The sequence below is a fragment of the Dendrobates tinctorius genome, unplaced genomic scaffold, assembly GCF_039654945.1.
Source record: "Dendrobates tinctorius isolate UK_male_01 unplaced genomic scaffold, ASM3965494v1 ptg000232l, whole genome shotgun sequence".
NCBI classification, from domain to species: domain Eukaryota; kingdom Metazoa; phylum Chordata; class Amphibia; order Anura; family Dendrobatidae; genus Dendrobates; species Dendrobates tinctorius.
In genome coordinates this window covers 3343752-3367122 of record NW_027361899.1, presented here as the reverse complement: position 1 = coordinate 3367122, position 23371 = coordinate 3343752, and the positions used below count along the sequence as shown (strand labels likewise).

The 23371-nt window shown below is 51.3% G+C and overlaps 1 protein-coding gene across 9 annotated transcripts in view; it reads left to right on the top strand.

Annotated features, from left to right (window-relative positions):
- MDGA1 (MAM domain containing glycosylphosphatidylinositol anchor 1) overlaps positions 1-23371 on the top strand; it is a 441180-nt gene that overhangs the window by 318381 nt on the left and 99428 nt on the right. For all 9 annotated transcript variants that reach the window (XM_073556269.1, XM_073556267.1, XM_073556270.1 and 6 more), the window contains one exon: positions 2956-3249. In XM_073556269.1, the coding sequence (XP_073412370.1) occupies positions 2956-3249 (294 nt within the window). The remainder of the gene's footprint in view (positions 1-2955; positions 3250-23371) is intronic.

Here is a 23371-nt window from a genome sequence, read left to right as displayed (position 1 = left end):
CGGGGCTGGCTGACCACACAGAAAACTGAATAGACCAACAAAATCAAGTGTGAACATTAGCAGAAAAACTTAGCTTTAGATGACTGGAACAGAGCTGAAAACCAAGAGCTGACAAGCCAGAAGGAATCACCAGCAACTGAATAGGGCATCGACTGTCTTAAATCCAATCTGAGACTCCTGAGGTCCAATCATCATCCACATTCTCAGGTGGCAGATCTCCACCGATCAAATCAGCCTCACTACCTCCTGTTACCACCAGATTGCGTCTGGAAGGAGAACTCACAACTGGTGAACCAGAGAATGAACTCACAACAATCATCTTTATTCTCATTTGCACAAGGAAAGACTAGAAGCAATGGGATGAAACTGAATGGAAGGAGACACAGATTAGATATTAGAAAAAACTTTTTGACAGTTAGAGTGATCAATGAATGGAACAGGCTGCCACGAGAGGTGGTGAGTTCTCCTTCAATAGAAATCTTCAAACAGAGGCTGGACAGACATCTGTCTGGGATGACTTAGCGAATCCTGTTGAGCAGGGGGTTGAACCAGATGGCCCAGGACGTCCCTTCCAACTCTACGATTCTATGATTCTATGTGATACATGGAGATACACCCTGTGTGTTTGATACATGGAGATACACCCTGTGTGTGATACATGGAGATACACCCCGTGTGTGATACATGGAGATACACCCCGTGTGTGATACATGGCGATACACCCCGTGTGTGTGATACATGGCGATACACCCCGTGTGTGATACATGGCGATACACCCCGTGTGTGTGATACATGGAGATACACCCCGTGTGTGTGATACATGGCGATACACCCCGTGTGTGTGATACATGGCGATACACCCCGTGTGTGTGATACATGGAGATACACCCCGTGTGTGTGATACATGGCGATACACCCCGTGTGTGTGATACATGGCGATACACCCCGTGTGTGATACATGGCGATACACCCCGTGTGTGTGATACATGGCGATATACCCCGTGTGTGTGATACATGGCGATACACCCCGTGTGTGTGATACATGGCGATATACCCCGTGTGTGTGATACATGGCGATACACCCCGTGTGTGTGATACATGGCGATACACCCCGTGTGTGTGATACATGGCGATACACCCCGTGTGTGTGATACATGGCGATACACCCCGTGTGTGTGATACATGGCGATACACCCTGTGTGTGATACATGGCGATACACCCCGTGTGTGTGATACATGGAGATACACCCCGTGTGTGATACATGGAGATACACCCCGTGTGTGATACATGGCGATACACCCCGTGTGTGTGATACATGGCGATACACCCCGTGTGTGTGATACATGGAGATACACCCCGTGTGTGTGATACATGGAGATACACCCCGTGTGTGTGATACATGGCGATACACCCCGTGTGTGTGATACATGGAGATACACCCCGTGTGTGTGATACATGGCGATACACCCCGTGTGTGTGATACATGGCGATACACCCCGTGTGTGTGATACATGGCGATACACCCCGTGTGTGATACATGGCGATACACCCCGTGTGTGTGATACATGGCGATACACCCCGTGTGTGTGATACATGGAGATACACCCCGTGTGTGTGATACATGGCGATACACCCCGTGTGTGTGATACATGGCGATACACCCCGTGTGTGTGATACATGGCGATACACCCCGTGTGTGATACATGGCGATACACCCCGTGTGTGTGATACATGGTGATACACCCCGTGTGTGTGATACATGGCGATATACCCCGTGTGTGTGATACATGGCGATACACCCCGTGTGTGTGATACATGGCGATACACCCCGTGTGTGTGATACATGGAGATACACCCCGTGTGTGATACATGGAGATACACCCCGTGTGTGATACATGGCGATACACCCCGTGTGTGTGATACATGGCGATACACCCCGTGTGTGTGATACATGGAGATACACCCCGTGTGTGTGATACATGGAGATACACCCCGTGTGTGTGATACATGGCGATACACCCCGTGTGTGTGATACATGGAGATACACCCCGTGTGTGTGATACATGGCGATACACCCCGTGTGTGTGATACATGGCGATACACCCCGTGTGTGTGATACATGGCGATACACCCCGTGTGTGTGATACATGGCGATACACCCCGTGTGTGTGATACATGGCGATACACCCCGTGTGTGTGATACATGGAGATACACCCCGTGTGTGTGATACATGGAGATACACCCCGTGTGTGTGATACATGGCGATACACCCCGTGTGTGTGATACATGGCGATACACCCCGTGTGTGATACATGGCGATACACCCCGTGTGTGTGATACATGGCGATACACCCCGTGTGTGATACATGGCGATACACCCCGTGTGTGTGATACATGGCGATACACCCCGTGTGTGATACATGGCGATACACCCCGTGTGTGTGATACATGGCGATACACCCCGTGTGTGATACATGGCGATACACCCCGTGTGTGTGATACATGGCGATACACCCCGTGTGTGTGATACATGGCGATACACCCCGTGTGTGTGATACATGGCGATACACCCCGTGTGTGTGATACATGGCGATACACCCCGTGTGTGATACATGGAGATACACCCCGTGTGTGTGATACATGGCGATACACCCCGTGTGTGTGATACATGGCGATACACCCCGTGTGTGATACATGGCGATACACCCCGTGTGTGTGATACATGGCGATACACCCCGTGTGTGTGATACATGGCGATATACCCCGTGTGTGTGATACATGGCGATACACCCCGTGTGTGTGATACATGGCGATACACCCCGTGTGTGATACATGGCGATACACCCCGTGTGTGTGATACATGGCGATACACCCCGTGTGTGTGATACATGGCGATACACCCTGTGTGATTTGCTGCCGAGTCCCTGTTTCCTGATTTTCTCCTCCTTTTCAGTCCCACCATCCATCAGCGTTCCCAGGGGCCGGTTGGTGATCATCGTGCGGGAGGGGTCCACAGCGGAGCTGCAGTGCGAGGTGCGAGGAAAGCCGCTGCCTCCTGTTCTGTGGACACGAATGGACAAGGAGGCCTCGTTCCCCAATGGTGACATGCTGATAGAGACTCTGGATGGAAAACTGCGGCTGGAAAACGTCACCCGCGAAATGAGCGGAACCTACAAGTGTCAGACGGCGAGATACAACGGCTTCAACATCCGGTCCAGGGAGGCGGCGGTGCAGCTGAACGTGCAGTGTGAGTCTGAGCGGTGCATGCTGGGGGTGCACGGGCTGGGGGTGCACCGGCTGGGATCCGGTCTTTACAAGTGGGCGTGGCTTACAGGGTAATTATGCAACCCAGCTTGAGGACATGCCCCCTTGGAAAAGATCATAAATTCAACCTGTAAATATAAAGTCCCAGATCTCAGGAGCAGGACGGCGGATTTACAGAAAGGCAGATCTTGACTACTCCAGAGAGCAGACACAGGCAACGTCTGAGCCGGTGACAGACGCTCCTTAGAGAAAGACCCCCCTGAATAATAAGATGGATTCTGTTCATCCTGGGCCTTCTGATTCAGGGAAGACTGACAGTTATACAGAGCAGTAGGTGGACAGGAGAATACGGCCTGGTGACAACCTTACTGGGCACAGTCCTGGTGTGTGCGGAGGTTGTCGCTGCGGAGCAGCCCCGCATTGTGTGTGCCGATGACTTATTTCTTTGCTGATTTACAGTCCTCACCGGGGACCCTGTGACTCCGTCCTGTCTCCTCTGGATGAACCTCACGGACTTGTGGCCACCTGGTCATTACTGACCCAGATGTAGACCCCTGTATTCGGTGCACTCCGGAGCTCCATCTAGTGGTGATGGCAGGAGGAAGACGATTGTATCATGTACAGTGGGGAAAAAAAGTATTTAGTCAGTCAGCAATAGTGCAAGTTCCACCACTTAAAAAGATGAGAGGCGTCTGTAATTTACATCATAGGTAGACCTCAACTATGGGAGACAAACTGAGAAAAAAAAATCCAGAAAATCACATTGTCTGTTTTTTTTTTCATTTTATTTGCATATTATGGTGGAAAATAAGTATTTGGTCAGAAACAAAATTTCATCTCAATACTTTGTGATATATCCTTTGTTGGCAATGCCAGAGGTCAAACGTTTTCTGTAAGTCTTCACAAGGTTGCCACACACTGTTGTTGGTATGTTGGCCCATTCCTCCATGCAGATCTCCTCTAGAGCAGTGATGTTTTTGGCTTTTCGCTTGGCAACACGCACTTTCAACTCCCTCCAAAGGTTTTCTATAGGGTTGAGATCTGGAGACTGGCTAGGCCACTCCAGGACCTTGAAATGCTTCTTATGAAGCCACTCCTTCGTTGCCCTGGCGGTGTGCTTTGGATCATTGTCATGTTGAAAGACCCAGCCACGTTTCATCTTCAATGCCCTTGCTGATGGAAGGAGGTTTGCACTCAAAATCTCACGATACATGGCCCCATTCATTCTTTCATGTACCCGGATCAGTCGTCCTGGCCCCTTTGCAGAGAAACAGCCCCAAAGCATTATGTTTCCACCACCATGCTTTACAGTAGGTATGGTGTTTGATGGATGCAACTCAGTATTCTTTTTCCTCCAAACACGACAAGTTGTGTTTCTACCAAACAGTTCCAGTTTGGTTTCATCAGACCATAGGACATTCTCCCAAAACTCCTCTGGATCATCCAAATGCTCTCTAGCAAACTTCAGACGGGCCCGGACATGTACAGGCTTAAGCAGTGGGACACGTCTGGCACTGCAGGATCTGAGTCCATGGTGGTGTAGTGTGTTACTTATGGTAGGCCTTGTTACATTGGTCCCAGCTCTCTGCAGTTCATTCACTAGGTCCCCCCGCGTGGTTCTGGGATTTTTGCTCACTGTTCTTGTGATCCTTCTGACCCCACGGGGTGGGATTTTGCGTGGAGCACCAGATCGAGGGAGATTATCAGTGGTCTTGTATGTCTTCCATTTTCTAATTATTGCTCCCACAGTTGATTTCTTCACTCCAAGCTGGTTGGCTATTGCAGATTCAGTCTTCCCAGCCTGGTGCAGGGCTACAATTTTGTTTCTGGTGTCCTTTGACAGCTCTTTGGTCTTCACCATAGTGGAGTTTGGAGCCAGACTGTTTGAGGGTGTGCACAGGTGTCTTTTTATACTGATAACAAGTTTAAACAGGTGCCATTACTACAGGTAATGAGTGGAGGAAAGAGGAGACTCTTAAAGAAGTTACAGGTCTGTGAGAGCCAGAAATCTTGATTGCTTGTTTCTGACCAAATACTTATTTTCCACCATAATATGCAAATAAAATGAAAAAAAAACAGACAATGTGATTTTCTGGATTTTTTTTTCTCAGTTTGTCTCCCATAGTTGAGGTCTACCTATGATGTAAATTACAGACGCCTCTCATCTTTTTAAGTGGTGGAACTTGCACTATTGCTGACTGACTAAATACTTTTTTTCCCCACTGTATCTGGAGCTTTGTGTCCGCGACCTCCATAAAATGATCGGTGCCGATTTCTCGATCTCTTCCTTCCCATCGCGGGATACGAGGCAGTGAGCTCTCGCGACATCTGCTTTCTCTGCAAACAGTCCTGGTCCTGGGAACTGAACCTTAAAGGGTTGGGGGTCTTACAGACTGATTCCATAATGGGAGCAATGCCGTCCCTTTGGAGGGGATTCTTGTATCAAGGCAGAGCTTAAAATGTTAATGGGGCGATCAGGTGAAGTTCAGCTCTGCGCGATAGCGAGCAGTGCCGATGATATTATGACCCAAACATCCGCCATAGCAACGGTACCTGCCGATCCCACATGCTCGCTTCCTGCCCATCCCGCGTGCTCGTTTCCTGCCGATCCCACATGCTCACTTCCTGCCGATCCTGCATGCTCGCTTCCTGCCCATCCCGCGTGCTCGTTTCCTGCCGATCCCACATGCTCACTTCCTGCCGATCCTGCATGCTCGCTTCCTGCCGATTCCACGTGCTCACTTCCTGCCGATCCCACGTGCTCACTTCCTGCCGATCCCACGTGCTCACTTCCTGCCGATCCCACGTGCTCACTTCCTGCCGATCCCACGTGCTCACTTCCTGCCGATCCCACGTGCTCACTTCCTGCCGATCCCACTTGCTCGTTTCCTGCCAATCCCACGTGCTCGCTTCCTGCTGATCCCACATGCTCGCTTCCTGCCGATCCCGCGTGCTCGCACCCTGCTGATACCCCGCTTGCTCCGTACCTGCCAATCTTGCATTCTCCATACCTGCCTACCCCACATGATCCATACCTGCTTACTCCGCTGCTACGTACAGTACCTTTCTACCTCGCATGCTGCATACCTACCAATCTTGCATGCTTTGTTGCTCGCCCTGCATGCTCCATACCCGCCCGCCCCGTGTGCTCTGTACCTGACCATCTTGCATACTCCGTACTTGCCTACCCCTTGTGCTAAGCACCTGCTCACCCCACGTGCTCCTCACCCCGCGTACTCCGTACCTGCCCATCTTGCATGCTCTGTACCTGCTCCCCCCGTGCGCTCTGTACCTGACCATCTTGCATGCTCCGTACTTACCTATTTTGCATGCTCCGTACTTGCCTACCCCTCATGCTCCATACCTGCTCACCCCACGTGCTCCTCACCCCGCGTACTCCGTACCTGCCCATCTTGCATGCTCTGTACCTCCTCCCCCCGTGTGCTCTTCCAATCTTGCATGTGCGTTGCCAGTTATGCGGGTTGTAATTTCATGGTCCTTTATGCTGTCGATGACGTCACTGGACAACCCCTTTAAGGGCAGTTAGGAATTTGAAATGTTGTTACACGTAACCAAACGGAGAGGAAGCTGAGCCACAAAGCAACAGCATGTGATGTGGACAGCAGAGAATCCGCTCCGCGCCCTGAGGCTGAGTGCGCACAGACTTTTTTGCCCTGCGGATTTTTCCGCGCACAATTTAAGAAATCTGCAGGTCAAATGACCTGCATCTTTCCTGCGGATTTCTTCCATTTTTAATGCGGTTTTCTTGCGGTTTTCCCCTGCAGATTTGGAGAGAAGAAGTGACATGCTGTGGATTTTGTACCGCAGGAAAACCGTGCGGTAAAATCCGCTGCGGATCCACAGTAATTCTGCATCGTGTGCACACAGCCTGAGGCTCAGTCGCTCTGGCCATGTCGGGGGGCAGTGGAGTTCCCCCTTAACTGTAGAACCACCGTGTCCTGAGCTGATGTTTGTCGGAGGACGTTCTCCGAGGTCCGGGCATCATCCTCATCGCAGTGCGGGGTCCGTGTGATTCAGTGTCGTTATCTCGATGGAGATCCGCCGTGCCCTTGTACATTTCAGATGAATACAAAGCACAATCTGTGCAGCAGAGCGGAGCTATAAAGCCAGAGTTATGGAATATGTGCAACATATGGAGGTTAAAGAGGGTTAAAGTGATGCAGAGGCGAGCCGGGAATTGAATTTTAGGGCAGACGTGGTGGAGGGCATCTGTTACCGCCTCTTCTCCAGCCATTTATTACTGATGATGTCACATTGTGCCGCCATTACAGAGGGCCATAGTTCACAGCCAGGCGGCAGAGACCCTGATGATAGTCACAGGGGAGATACAGCGCCATAGTCACACTCAGTCCCTCGATCAGAAGGACTTTCTCCTGACTTTCCTAGGAATGCTACAAATACGGTGAGGACGGACACAAGCGGTAGTGGAACTGGGAGACGGGGATGTCGGTCCGGACCTCGTATAATGGGCACCGTCATATATTGGGACCAAGCAGTCTTATATCTGACAGCAGAGCTTCATCCCATGAGTATTCAAACTCCATTTTAATGAATTTTTCATATCTGCTGTAAAAAAAAAACTAAAAGGGCGCCACCCTTATCAGCAGGTTGTATTTGGTATTGCAGACACATCCATGGACCAGAAGGGGCAGCTATGTCCGACGAACGCGGGACGACCCTTTACGGCCTGAATCATAGTGTAACCGAACGTCTAGAAATGTTTCATAGATCGTCTCTGTGTAGGGGCAGGTTCACACAGCATATAAAAAATCATCAGTTTCCTCCAGAAAAGTCTGGCTTTTTTCTCTCTTGTCGTCCGTGTACAGTCTGTTTGTTGCAGCTGCTATTAACCATTTACATGACTGTTCACACTGTCCTGTTACAGAATTACAATGTATCCCTAACAATCGGATGCTTCACTGCGGCTCCGGACAACATCCATTTTTTTCTTTTCCCATAGATTACAATGGTGTCATCCGATTTTCGGAGGAATCTCGCGCCCTGTGATGTTTGTTCAGACACAGATTCTGTACCTGAATAAAATCGCTCATCGTCTCATTGAATAATCGGTCGGAGGACGATCGGTTGTTTAGCGCTTGTGATAGTTGTGTGAGCGAGCCCTAAAAGCTTTGGTTGTTGAGGGTCCGAGTGCTTAGACCCCGCCGATGGCTACAACACAGAGGCATTGCTATTCTGCTAGATTGAGGACGAACCTGAAGGAAAGTCCTGGAGTCCGTCTAAGGAGAGCGCTGATTGCCCCTTCATGTGAAGGATCGCTAGGGGTCCGGACCCCGTCCAGCAAAGCTTCTGACTATCTGACATCTCAAACTTTTCCTCAAAGTCACAAATTATAAACTGGATACAATTTAAATAAAAAATAAATTCTACAAATAGAAAAAATGAGATGAAATCCTACAAAAAGTAGTAAAAAGGTAAACCGCAAAGGAGAATGGAGCGGAACAGAGCGGAGCACAGCACAACAGAGCAGAATGGAGTGGAGCAAAGCACTGGGCCCGCTTCTTTTCAACATATTTATTAATGACCTTGTAGGGGGCATAGAGAGTAGAATTTCAATATTTGCAGATGACACTAAACTCTGCAGGGTAATCAATACAGAGGAGGACAATTTTATATTACAGGAGGATTTATGTAAACTAGAAGCTTGGGCTGATAAATGGCAAATGAGCTTTAATGGGGATAAATGTAAGGTCATGCACTTGGGTAGAACGAACAAGATGTATAATTATGTGCTTAATTGTAAAACACTGGGCAAAACTGTCACTGAAAAAGATCTGGGTGTATGGGTGGATGACAAACTCACATTTAGTGGCCAGTGTCAGGCAGCTGCTGCAAAGGCAAATAAAATAATAGGATGCATTAAGAGAGGCATAGATGCTCAGGAGGAGAACATAATTTTACCTCTATATAAGTCACTAGTGCGACCACACTTAGAATACTGTGTACAGTTCTGGTCTCCGGTGTATAAGAAAGACATAGCTGAACTGGAGCGGGTGCAGAGAAGAGCGACCAAGGTTATTAGAGAACTAGGGGGTCTGCAATACCAAGACAGGTTATTACACTTGGGGTTATTTAGTTTGGAGAATCGAAGGCGTAGGGGTGATCTTATTACGATGTTTAAATATATGCGGGGACAATACAAAGACCTTTCTAATGATCTTTTTACTGTTAGACCTGTGACGGGGACAAGGGGGCATCCTCTACCTCTGGAGGAAAGAAGGTTTAAGCATACTCACAGACGCGGATTCTTTACTGTAAGAGCAGTGAGACTATGGAACTCTCTGCCATATGATGTTGTAATGAGTGATTCACTACTAACATTTAAGAAGGGACTGGATGCCTTTCTTGAAAAGTATAATATTACAGGGTATATACACTAGTTTCCTTAGTGTTGCGTTGATCCAGGGAGCTAGTCTGATTGCCGTATGTGGAGTCGGGAAGGAATTTTTTTCCCCAATGTGAAGCTTACTGTTTGCCACATGGGTTTTTTTTGCCTTCCTCTGGATCAACATGTTAGGGCAAGTTAGGACAGGATATGGGTTGAACTAGATGGACTTAAAGTCTTCCTTCAACCTTAATAACTATGTTACTATGTTACAACAGAGTGCAGCAGAATGGAGCAGAGCGGAGTGGAACAGAGAGGAGAAAACAGGAACTGATACAATAATGGCTACTGAAAAGAGAATAATGAGAAGGCTAAGGGGTGTCATGGGGACCTTCTGCTCCATAACTCGTCTCTCATCACGTCTTCCCGCCATTCTGCTCCGGGACCCGAGAACACACTCCTATTGTTAGAGATTACGAGTCACCTGTGTCTTTTCCTTGCGCCGGGTGGCTCTGCTCTAATCATTGGTGCGGCTCTTCTCTAATCATTGGTGCGGCTCTTCTCTAATCATTGGTGCGGCTCTTCTCTAATCATTGGTGCGGCTCTGCTCTAATCATTGGTGCGGCTCTGCTCTAATCATTTGTGCGGCTCTTCTCTAATCACTGGTGCGGCACTGCTCTAATCATTGGTGCTGCTCTGCTCTAATCATTGGTGCGGCTCTGCTCTAATCATTGGTGCGGCTCAGCTCTAATCATTAGTACTGCTCTGCTCTAATCATTAGTACTGCTCTGCTCTAATCATTGGTGCTGCTCTGCTCTAATCATTGGTACGGCTCAGCTCTAATCATTAGTGCTGCTCTGCTCTAATCAATGGTGCGGCTCTTCTCTAATCATTGGTGCGGCTCTGCTCTAATCATTAGTGCGGCTCTGCTCTAATCATTGGTGCGGCTCTGCTCTAATCATTAGTACTGCCCTGCTCTAATCATTGGTGCAGCTCTACTCTAATCATTGGTGCGGCTCTGCTCTAATCATTGGTGCGGCTCTGCTCTTATCATTGGTGCTGCTCTGCTCTAATCATTGGTGCTGCTCCGCTCTAATCATTGGTGGGGCTCTGCTCTAATCATTGGTGCGGCTCTGCTTTAATCATTGGTGCGGCTCTTCTCTAATCATTGGTGCGGCTCTGCTCTAATCATTGGTGCGGCTCTGCTCTAATCATTGGTGCGGCTCTGCTCTAATCATTGGTGCGGCTCTGCTCTAATCATTGGTGCGGCTCTTCTCTAATCATTAGTGCTGCTCTGCGCTAATCATTGATGCGGCTCTACCCTAATCATTAGTGCGGCTCTGCTCTAATCATTGGTGCGGCTCTTCTCTAGTCATTGGTGCGGCTCTGCTCTAATCATTAGTGCGGCTCTGCTCTAATCATTGGTGCGGCTCTTCTCTAATCATTAGTGCTGCTCTGCTCTAATCATTGGTGCGGCTCTGCTCTAATTATTGGTGCGGCTCTTCTCTAATCATTAGTGCTGCTCTGCGCTAATCATTGATGCGGCTCTACTCTAATCATTGATGCGGCTCTGCTCTAATCATTGGTGCGGCTCTTCTCTAATCATTGATGCAGCTCTACTCTAATCATTAGTGCGGCTCTGCTCTAATCATTGGTGCGGCTCTGCTCTAATCATTGGTGCGGCTCTGGCACTGCTCTAATCATTGGTGCAGCTCTGCTCTAATCATTGGTGCGGCTCTGCTCTAATCATTAGTGCTGCTCTGCTCTAATCATTGGTGCTGCTCTGCTCTAATCATTGGTGCGGCTCTGCTCTAATCATTGGTGCTGCTCTGCTCTAATCATTAGTACTGCTCTGCTCTAATCATTGGTGCGGCTCTGCTCTAATCATTAGTACTGCTCTGCTCTAATCATTGGTGCGGCTCTGCTCTAATCATTAGTGCTGCTCTGCTCTAATCATTGGTGCGGCTCTTCTCTAATCATTGGTGCGGCTCTGCTCTAATCATTAGTGCTGCTCTGCTCTAATCATTGGTGCTGCTCTGCTCTAATCATTGGTGCGGCTCTGCTCTAATTATTAGTGCTGCTCTGCTCTAATCATTGGTGCTGCTCTGCTCTAATCATTGGTGCGGCTCTGCTCTAATCATTGGTGCGGCTCTGCTCTAATCATTAGTACTACTCTGCTCTAATCATTGGTGCGGCTCTGCTCTAATCATTAGTACTGCTCTGTTCTAATCATTAGTGCTGCTGTAATAATTGGTGCTGCTCTGCTCTAATCATTGGTGCGGCTCTGCTCTAATCATTGGTGCGGCTCTGCTCTAATCATTGGTGCTGCTCTACTCTAATCATTAGTGCGGCTCTGCTCTAATCATTGGTGCGGCTCTGCTCTAATCATTGGTGCGGCTCTGCTCTAATCATTAGTGCTGCTATGCTCTAATCATTAGTGCTGCTCTGCTCTAATCATTGATGCGGCTCTACTCTAATCATTAGTGCGGCTCTGCTCTAATCATTGGTGCGGCTCTTCTCTAGTCATTGGTGCGGCTCTGCTCTAATCATTAGTGCGGCTCTGCTCTATTCATTGGTGCGGCTCTTCTCTAATCATTAGTGCTGCTCTGCTCTAATCATTGGTGCGGCTCTGCTCTAATTATTGGTGCGGCTCTTCTCTAATCATTAGTGCTGCTCTGCGCTAATCATTGATGCGGCTCTACTCTAATCATTGATGCGGCTCTGCTCTAATCATTGGTGCGGCTCTTCTCTAATCATTGATGCAGCTCTACTCTAATCATTAGTGCGGCTCTGCTCTAATCATTGGTGCGGCTCTGCTCTAATCATTGGTGCGGCTCTGGCACTGCTCTAATCATTGGTGCGGCTCTGCTCTAATCATTGGTGCGGCTCTGCTCTAATCATTAGTGCTGCTCTGCTCTAATCATTGGTGCTGCTCTGCTCTAATCATTGGTGCGGCTCTGCTCTAATCATTGGTGCTGCTCTGCTCTAATCATTAGTACTGCTCTGCTCTAATCATTGGTGCGGCTCTGCTCTAATCATTAGTACTGCTCTGCTCTAATCATTGGTGCGGCTCTGCTCTAATCATTAGTGCTGCTCTGCTCTAATCATTGGTGCGGCTCTTCTCTAATCATTGGTGCGGCTCTGCTCTAATCATTAGTGCTGCTCTGCTCTAATCATTGGTGCTGCTCTGCTCTAATCATTGGTGCGGCTCTGCTCTAATTATTAGTGCTGCTCTGCTCTAATCATTGGTGCTGCTCTGCTCTAATCATTGGTGCGGCTCTGCTCTAATCATTGGTGCGGCTCTGCTCTAATCATTAGTACTACTCTGCTCTAATCATTGGTGCGGCTCTGCTCTAATCATTAGTACTGCTCTGTTCTAATCATTAGTGCTGCTGTAATAATTGGTGCGGCTCTGCTCTAATCATTGGTGCGGCTCTGCTCTAATCATTGGTGCGGCTCTGCTCTAATCATTGGTGCTGCTCTGCTCTAATCATTGGTGCGGCTCTGCTCTAATCATTGGTGCGGCTCTGCTCTAATCATTGGTGCTGCTCTGCTCTAATCATTGGTGCGGCTCTCCTCTAATCATTGGTGCGGCTCTTCTCTAGTCATTGGTGCGGCTCTGCTCTAATCATTAGTGCGGCTCTGCTCTATTCATTGGTGCGGCTCTTCTCTAATCATTAGTGCTGCTCTGCTCTAATCATTGGTGCGGCTCTGCTCTAATTATTGGTGCGGCTCTTCTCTAATCATTAGTGCTGCTCTGCGCTAATCATTGATGCGGCTCTACTCTAATCATTGATGCGGCTCTGCTCTAATCATTGGTGCGGCTCTTCTCTAATCATTGATGCAGCTCTACTCTAATCATTAGTGCGGCTCTGCTCTAATCATTGGTGCGGCTCTGCTCTAATCATTGGTGCGGCTCTGGCACTGCTCTAATCATTGGTGCGGCTCTGCTCTAATCATTGGTGCGGCTCTGCTCTAATTATTGGTGCGGCTCTTCTCTAATCATTAGTGCTGCTCTGCGCTAATCATTGATGCGGCTCTACTCTAATCATTGATGCGGCTCTGCTCTAATCATTGGTGCGGCTCTTCTCTAATCATTGATGCAGCTCTACTCTAATCATTAGTGCGGCTCTGCTCTGATCATTGGTGCGGCTCTGCTCTAATCATTGGTGCGGCTCTGGCACTGCTCTAATCATTGGTGCGGCTCTGCTCTAATCATTAGTGCTGCTCTGCTCTAATCATTAGTGCTGCTATGCTCTAATCATTAGTGCTGCTCTGCTCTAATCATTGATGCGGCTCTACTCTAATCATTAGTGCGGCTCTGCTCTAATCATTAGTGCGGCTCTGCTCTAATCATTGGTGCTGCTCTGCTCTAATCATTGGTGCGGCTCTGCTCTACTCATTAGTGCTGCTCTGCTCTAATCATTGGTGCGGCTGTGCTCTAATCATTAGTGCTGCTCTAGTACCAGCTCTTCGTCTCTCCCGGCTCCTCGTCCCTCCCGCCGGCGGCTCCTTGTCCCTCCCGACGCCGACTCCTCACCTCTTACGACGCCGGCTCCTCACCTCTTACGACGCTGGCTCCTCTCCTCTTACGACGCCGGTCCTCTCCTCTTCCGACGCCGGCTCCTCACCTCTTACGACGCCGACTCCTCGCCTCTTCCGACGCCGTCACTTCACCTCTTACGACGCCGGCTCCTCACCTCTTACGACACTGGCTCCTCGCCTCTTCCGACGCCGTCACTTCACCTCTTACGACGCCGGCTCCTCTCCTCTTACGACGCCGGTCCTCACCTCTTCCTACGCTAGCTCCTCACCTCTTACGACGCTGGCTCCTCACCTCTTACGACGCCGGCTCCTCACCTCTTACGACACTGGCTCCTCACCTCTTCCGACGCCGGTCCTCACCTCTTCCGACGCTGGCTCCTCACCTCTTCCGACGCCGGCTCCTCGCCTCATCCGACGCTGGCTCCTCGCCTCTCCCGACGCCGGTTTGTGCGTTCTAACATCTTCTGATAATAACCGTCTTATCTCCGCGTCCTGCCGTCTCTGCCGGTGTCGTGCTCTCACCTCTCATGTGCGCGCAGGTCACAACTGCTTTACCGCCTCTCTCGTCAGGAGCTCGGATAAGGCGGCGGCTTCTGAGGGTGCTGAGATCCAGTCAGAACTGCAGCAAAATGCCGGAATGATTCCTAGGAGCGTGGGGATCCCGGGGGGCTCATCTGCTGCTTCTTTGGAGCCCTGTAGATTTCCAGGACTAGTGCAGCAAATATCACCAGTTATGTGGCTGAATCCTGACATTGTGTAATATGATCGCTGTCAGGACTCGTCCAAGATGGCGCTCTCCGCCCAAGTGTGCAGCAAGATGCTACTGCAACCCACAGTGCAAGGAGAAGGACCCCAATAGACCCCAGCGAGGGGCAGGGGGCAGAGGCGTCTCCTGTCCCCACAGTGAAGCTCGGTGCGCTCCCCAAAAGAGAAGAGTCAGGGGCCTGCAGGGAAGAGTGGTGACCCACCGCACACCCCGAAACTGATGAAGGGGGCCCAACACATGACAAAGGCGACACACAAAACAAGTGACAATTTTCTGTTTGGACCTTCACCATCCTGACCCAGAGGCCTGGAATAAGGGTGTGTATACATATGCAATATAGTTTCCGACACCCGGTGAGTGCAGGGACCCCAGCGTCAGCATTTCTGGGGCATTCTTGTATCTCAGGCTTTTAATATAAAGTGGTTGTGCGATGATGGACGCCCCTCGATAAATATATTCAGGGCCGTCTAGAAACCAAAAACAATGGACACTCACCTCCTGCAGCCGCACCGCTCCAGTGATGTCAGCGCTACTGTCCAGGCAGGTGACGTGACATGACGTCATACGACTGCTGCAGCCTTTCCTATTTTGTCTGAGCGATCATCCAGTCTCACAGAATATTGATGCCCTGCAGCCAATCAGTGGCCAGCGGTTGGCTGAAGCGGTCACGCGCTGACGAAAAAGTAGCATTGACATCGCTGGAACGGCGCCACTGAGGGGGGCAAGTATACATTGTTTTGTTTTCTGAGGATCCCTGTATATTTTAAGCTGGAGTTGCCCGACAGTGTACATCACCATGACATTGATACTTGGGTTCCCCTGACCAAATGACCATCTAAGCCACTCAGCATCCACCCGAAGCCACCACCCAGTGGGCACTAGTGCTCACCCTCATGGAGTCAATCCTGGGGGACACCTGACTATATGACCATCTAAGCCACGCTGCGATGTTTGGGGTCGTTATCCTGCTGGAAGGTGAACCTATGACCCAGTCTTAAGTCTTTAGCAGATTCTGACAAGTTTTCCTCCAGGATTGCCATGTAATTAACTCCATCCATCTTCCCATCAGCTCTGACCAGCTTCCCTGCCCCTGCTGAAAAAAGCCTCCCCATAGCATGATGCTGCCACCACCATGTGTGACGAGGGGGATGGTGTTTCCAGGGTGATGTGCAGTGTTAGATTTCTGCCACACATTGGGCTTTGCATTTAGCCCAAAAAGATCTCCTATGGTCTCATCTGGCCAGAGCCCCTTCTTCCACACGCTCACTGTGTCCCCTACATGGGACTTCTTATGGCTTCCTCTTATCACTATTCCATGAAGGGCAGATTTGTGCAGTATACACATAATGCTGGGGGTCACACTAGCAAATGAAAAGTTGATCTAGTTTTCATCCAGAAACGTTGGAGGATTTTTTCTCACCTGTTATGTGTGCTGTCTGTGTTCAATCTGTTTTTTTACCCAGCAGCAATTAGTCTTTCTCATTTACAGTTTCCTATCTTACAGAATTGTGATGTATCTGTAAAAATTGGATGCTGTATTGATGGTCCGTATGCTGGTGGTCCCTATACTGATGGTCCTTGCACTGGTGGTCCGTACACAGGTGGTCTGTATACTAGTGGTTGTATACTGATGGTCCCTATACTGATGGTCCGTACACTGGTGGTCCGTATACTGATGGTCCCTATACTAATGGTCCGTATACTGATAGTCCATACACTGGTGGTCCGTACACTGGTGGTCCGTATACTGATGAGATGTATACTGGTGGTCCATATACTGGTGGTCTGTATACTGATGGTACGTTCCGTATACTAGTGGTTCGTATATTGGTGATCTGTATACTGATTGTCCATATACTGGTGGTCCATATACTGATCGTCCATATATGTGTGGTCCTTATATGGACGGTCCGTACACTGATGGCCCGTACACTGATGGTCCGTAGGCTGATGGTCCGTACACTGATGGTCCGTATAGTGATGGTCTATATGCTGATGGTCCGTATCCTGATGGTCCGTATACTGATGGTCTGTATACTGATGGTCCGTACGCTGATGGTCCGTACGCTGATGGTCCGTACGCTGATGGTCCGTACGCTGGTGGTCCGTATACTGATGGTCTGTATACTGATGATCTGTATACTGGTGGTCCGTATACTGATGATCTGTATACTGGTGGTCTGTATACTGGTGGTCCGTATACTGATGGTCCGTATACTGATAGTCCATACACTGGTGGTCCATACACTGATGGTCCGTATACTGATGATCTGTATACTGATGGTCCCTATACTGGTGGTCCATATACTGGTGGTCTGTATACTGATGGTACGTTCCGTATACTAGTGGTTCGCATATTGGTGGTCTGTATACTGATGGTGCATATACTGGTGGTCCGTATACTGATTGTCCATATACGTGTGGTCCTTATAATGACGGTCCATGTACTGATGTTTTGCATATGGGTGGTCCGTATACTGATGGTCTGTATACTGATGGTCCGTATGCTGGTGGTCCATATACTGGTGGTCTTTATACTGATGGTACGTTCTGTATACTAGTGGTTCGTATACTGGTGGTCTGTATACTGATGCTCCATATACTGGTGGTCCGTATACTGATCGTCCATATACGTGTTGTCCTTATACTGACGGTACATGTACTGATGTTTTGTATAAAAGTGGTCCGTATACTGGTGGTCTGTATACTGATGCTCCATATACTGGTGGTCCGTACACTGATGGTCTGTACGCTGATGGTCCGTACACTGATGGTCCGTACACTGATGGTCCGTACACTGATGGTCCGTAGGCTGATGGTCCGTACAGTGATTGGTCCGTAGGCTGATGGTCTGTAGGCTGATGGTCCGTACAGTGATTGGTCTGTAGGCTGATGGTCCGTACACTGATGGTCCGTACACTGATGGTCCGTAGGCTGATGGTCCGTACAGTGATTGGTCCGTAGGCTGATGGTCTGTAGGCTGATGGTCCGTACAGTGATTGGTCTGTAGGCTGATGGTCCGTACACTGATGGTCCGTACACTGATGGTCCGTATCCGTATAGTGATGGTCTGTTGCTCCCACCTAGCCAGAATGCTACTCCACACTGATGAGGAGCAACACCCCGAAACAGCGGTTTGTGGATGGATACCTGGCCTTGGTATTTCCCTTGTCATATCTGTAAACTCGTAAAGAGCTGGATATTGACTTAAAGGGCCACTTAATATGGTGGTAATGGTGGTTTCCGAGAGGAGGAAGATCTGGCTAGTCCCGTGTTTGAGACTCTTAAATGAGGCTCCACGGACTTTATTTGCATATTTGTATTTCCCAGCGAGCATTGCACCTAGGATTTCACTGATTGAGCGCCTTTGCCGGCTGCCGCAGTGTTTTCTGTGACTGTTCTCCCTGAGGTCGGTGATTGTTTCGGGAGCTGCAGTTTGCCACAGGTTGCAGTCCACTGCTGTACAGTGTGCGATTTGGCAGCTCCCCGAGCACCAGTTTTGTAAAGGAGCGTAACGCATCGTCCGCCATATTTTCCCAATTCTTCGTGTTCTCATCGAGATGAATTTCATGATCGGAGTAAAAGCCTCAGAGAAGCCGGAATGAAAATTGTCTTGTTTTGGCTTTTAGCAGCGCCTGCATTTCGTAAGCCCCCCGTGGCCGAGCGTCCGGACCCGGTAAATACCAAATGTCAGGACTGCTGATATTGGGACTTCTGCCGTCATAATAACACATTTTATTGGCCTAATAACATCTGGCGGAGGAGCGAGCGGCCGGCCTGCGCCACATAATGGATGCTTTTAATAGCGTGGCCCCCGGTGGGGGACTTGTATCCGAGAGTTCAGCGGGGGCTGCGGACTTGAGTTATGGAGACCCCCAGTGCTCCAGCAATACGCACACTGTGTGGACACCATCAAGGGCGAGATGAAGGTGCTCAGGAATGAGGGAGGACAGGAACCTGCCGGAGGGTCTCACCAGTTTCACGTCGCCCCCGAGACCACTGCTATTAATACTGTATATCATGGCCGCGCCGCTCGATTCACTGCGGCTCTAATCAAACGCCAGAGGTTGTCAATCACCCGCCGTGACGGCAGGTACACGTTATAGGGCAACTCCACAGCACTGCAGTACCAGACACTACCTATACACAGGGAGGGCGCTGATCTCATCTCCTGAAAACTTTTGTATATTACATCTATAGAGGTAATACAGAACACAAAGTTATTAAAGCTGGAGATGTAAATGGTTTAAATAATAATCAAAAGCGAGATATCAAATATTAGCAATTCCCAGTATTGTGAGAGCCGCACAAACAAAACGCACCTGTGCAGCCCCCTCTCTGCCTCCTGTGCAGCCCCCTCTCTGCCTCCTGTGCGGCCCCCTCTCTGCCTCCTGTGTGGCCCCCTCTCTGCCTCCTGCGCGGCCCCCTCTCTGCCTCCTGAGCGGCCCCCTCTCTGCCTCCTGAGCGGCCCCCTCTCTGCCTCCTGTGTGGCCCCCTCTCTGCCTCCTGTGCAGCCCCCTCTCTGCCTCCTGTGTGGCCCCCTCTCTGCCTCCTGTGTGGCCCCCTCTCTGCCTCCTGCGCGGCCCCCTCTCTGCCTCCTGAGCGGCCCCCTCTCTGCCTCCTGAGCGGCCCCCTCTCTGCCTCCTGAGCGGCCCTCTCTCTGCCTCCTGTGTGGCCCCCTCTCTGCCTCCTGCGCGGCCCCCTCTCTGCCTCCTGCGCGGCCCCCTCTCTGCCTCCTGCGCGGCCCCCTCTCTGCCTCCTGCGCGGCCCCCTCTCTGCCTCCTGAGCGGCCCCCTCTCTGCCTCCTGAGCGGCCCCCTCTCTGCCTCCTGCGCGGCCCCCTCTCTGCCTCCTGCGCGGCCCCCTCTCTGCCTCCTGTGCAGTCACTCTCTCTGCCTCCTGCCCGGCCCCATCTCTGCCTCCTGTGCGGTCACTCTCTCTGCCTCCTGCGCGGCCCCCTCTCTGCCTCCTGTGCGGCCCCCTCTCTGCCTCCTGTGCAGTCACTCTGCCTCCTGCACGGCCCCCTCTCTGCCTCCTGCGCGGCCCCCTCTCTGCCTCCTGTGCGGTCACTCTCTCTGCCTCCTGCGCGGCCCCCTCTCTGCCTCCTGCGCGGCCCCCTCTCTGCCTCCTGTGCAGTCACTCTCTCTGCCTCCTGCACGGCCCCCTCTCTGCCTCCTGCGCGGCCCCCTCTCTGCCTCCTGTGCGGTCACTCTCTCTGCTTCCTGCGCGGCCCCCTCTCTGCCTCCTGCGCGGCCCCCTCTCTGCCTCCTGTGCGGACCCCTCCCTGCCTCCTGCTTGGCCCCCCTCTCTGTCTCCTGTGTGGCCCCCTCTCTGCCTCCTGTGCAGTCATTCTCTCTGCCTCCTGCGCGGCCCCCTCTCTGCCTCTTGTGCGGCCCTCTCTACCTCCTAGGTGACGGTCCCCTTAGTTCCGGCCCGGACACTCGGCGGGGGCCCTTCTTCCCACACTCCCCTGCCCTGTATGCTAGCCAGTCCTCGGGCGAGGGTTTTAGTAGACTCGGGTTAGTCTTTCGGGGCGACAGTCCTTGTCGCCATACGAACTGGTCCTGTTCGTATCGTTCAGGGGGTTTGCCAGCTGTTGATCGCTTGGAGCGCCGGAGTTCGGGTATGGTGGAGCCTTCTGGGGTGGTGGATGGTGGTGGGATAGTCGAATGTGGTGGGGTGCCCGGGTCCACTGTAGTGTCATTACTTGGGTGACCCGCGGATACGTTTGGGGAGTCCTCTTCATCGTCCAGGTCCCAGACCGTGGGCGGGGGATCGGGGACCTGAGGGATCGGTCCGGGTCGCATGGGGTCAGTGGACGCACAAGGCCGTAACATGTTAGGGTGCACATGCACAACACGAGTGAGTGGTGCGCCGTTTCCTTCGGATTGTATTTCATACACAGGCCCGTCGGGGCTTATCCGGCGCAACACTCGGTACGGATTCTCCCATTGTGGTTCTAACTTGTTTTGGGGGCGTTGATCTAATACGAGTTCCCGATCCCCAGTCTGGAAGTCAATTGGTGGGGGGCAGCGCTCCCCCTGGGTGTTCTAGATCCTGGTGCTTTGTATGGACGATTCGGTGGAGGGTCTGCAGCCGGTGCCGGTGGTTTCGGACCCACGAGGATACTCTGGTCCAGGGTTGGGGTTCCTCCGGGTTTAGCTCCACTTCCGTGACTCCTTTGTCTTCCCGTCCAAACAACAATGAGTAGGGGGTGTACCCAGTCACTCGGTGCACCCGGTTATTATATACCCACACCAGCTCGGGGACGTATTCAGGCCAGCGGGTCTTTCGGTCGCTCTCCAGAGTACGTAGCATTTGGATTAGTATCCGGTTGAACCGTTCGCAGGCACTGTTTCCCTGCGGGTGGTATGGTGTAGTCCGTGACTTATCGATACCGTAGAGATGATGTAGTTCTTCCATGACTCTTCCTAGGAAGCACGCTCCTTGGTCCGAATGTATTCGTTGCGGGCAGCCGTACACTTGGATAAAGTTTTTACAAATCGCATAGGCGGCCGACTCCGCTGTCTGGTCTCGGATGGGGGTGACCACGGCGAACTTGGTGAAATGATCCACCATAACGAGACAATGTTCGTACCCCTGGTAGGCAGGGCCTATGGTTAGATAGTCCACCGTGAGGAGCTCGAGGGGAGCTGATGTCACAATTGTCTGCACCGGGGCTCGTTGCGCAGGAGGTTTAGCGAGCTCGCACGGGCGGCAGGTTCGGCAAGCTTCTTCCACAGCAGCGTACAAGCATGGATGGTACACTATCTGCTGCAACCATTGCAAAGTCTTTTGAGCACCAAAGTGAGCCCCCTTTTCGTGGGCTTCCCGGGCCAGTTGGCTGAGTTGGGTTGCGGGCACGATCACCTGCCATATGGTAGCAGACATTCGTGACACGGCTTTCCGATATAGAAGTCCCTTTTTGATGACTAGTTTCTCCCACTGGGGCAACATCAGCAACATATCCTGGGTCAAAGTCTGTCTCTGTGAGCCAGTGGGCAACTTGCCGTTGGCCACCCATCGGCGCAGGAGTCCGATCTCTCCATCCTCCTGCTGCTGCTGGATCCACTTGTCACGTGGCTGTTCCAGCATTCCTCCTAAGGGTCCCAGATGAGGCGCTTCTTGCGCGGCGGCTGTAAGCGCGGCAGTGGTGAGGGCAAACGGCGTCTCTTCCACTCCTAATTTGTTGTCTCGATTGCTCCCTGGGGTGGTGTGTCGGATTCTGGAGAGTGTGTCAGCGTGCACGTTTTCAGCCCCTCTTTTGTAGATGATCTTGTAGTTGAACTTGGCCATCCGAGCCACCCACCGTTGCTCCAGGGCTCCCAGTTTGGAATTCTCGAAATGGGCTAGTGGGTTGTTGTCAGTCCGCACCACCACCTCGGAGCCCGCCAGGTACTCTGCGAACCGCTCCGTCTTTGCCCACACTACCGCGAGGAGCTCGAGCTTGAAGGAGCTGTAATTGTCCGGGTTGCGTTCGGAGTTATGCAGCGACCGGCTACCATAGGCAATCACTTTCTCTCAGCCGTCCTGCACCTGCGACAACACAGCTCCCAGTCCCTGGAGGCTCCCGTCGGTATGCAGGATGAACGGTTGCGAGAAATCCGCATATGCCAATACCAGGGCTTCCGAGAGTGCAGCTTTGAGATCTTGAAACTCATCCTCTTGCGGTTGCTGCCACTGGACCTTCCATCCATTCGCCCCGGCTGGAGTCCCCTTCAGCAGGTCCTGCAGGGCTCGGGCTGAGCGTGCAAAATTCTTCACGAACCGACGGTAGTAGCCGGCCAACCCCAGGAAGGGCCACACGTCTTTCACCGTCTCGGGGGTAGGCCACCCCTGGATAGCAGCAACCTTTTCCAGGGATGGTCTGACACCCTCCGCCGAGACGGTATGCCCCAGATATTCAATCTGGGTGCGGAACAGGTGGCATTTCTGGGGCTTCACCTTCAACCCGTACTTCTGCAGCCGGCTGGCACCTGCCCCAACCGCCGAAGATGGTCCTCGAACGTGGCAGAATAGATGATGATATCGTCCAAGTATATCAACATGGCTTCAAAGTTGAGGTCTCCCAGACACCGCTCCATCAACCGCTGGAAGGTTCCTGGGGCGTTGGCCAGCCCGAACGGCATCCGATTAAACTCGAACAGTCCCATGGGAAGGATGAATGCTGTCTTGGCTCTGTCTTCCTCTGACATCGGCACCTGCCAGTACCCACTGGCCAGGTCTAGAGTCGAAAAGTACGTTGCGTTCCCCAAGGCAGACAGAGACTCTTCTCTGCGGGGCAGTGGATACGAATCCTTGATGGTGCAGGCGTTCAACTTTCGGTAATCCACACAAAAGCGTAGAGTGCCATCTTGCTTGCGAACTAGCACAATGGGGGCCACCCAGGGGCTCTGGCTTTCTCGTATGACCCCCTTCCGAAGCATTTGAG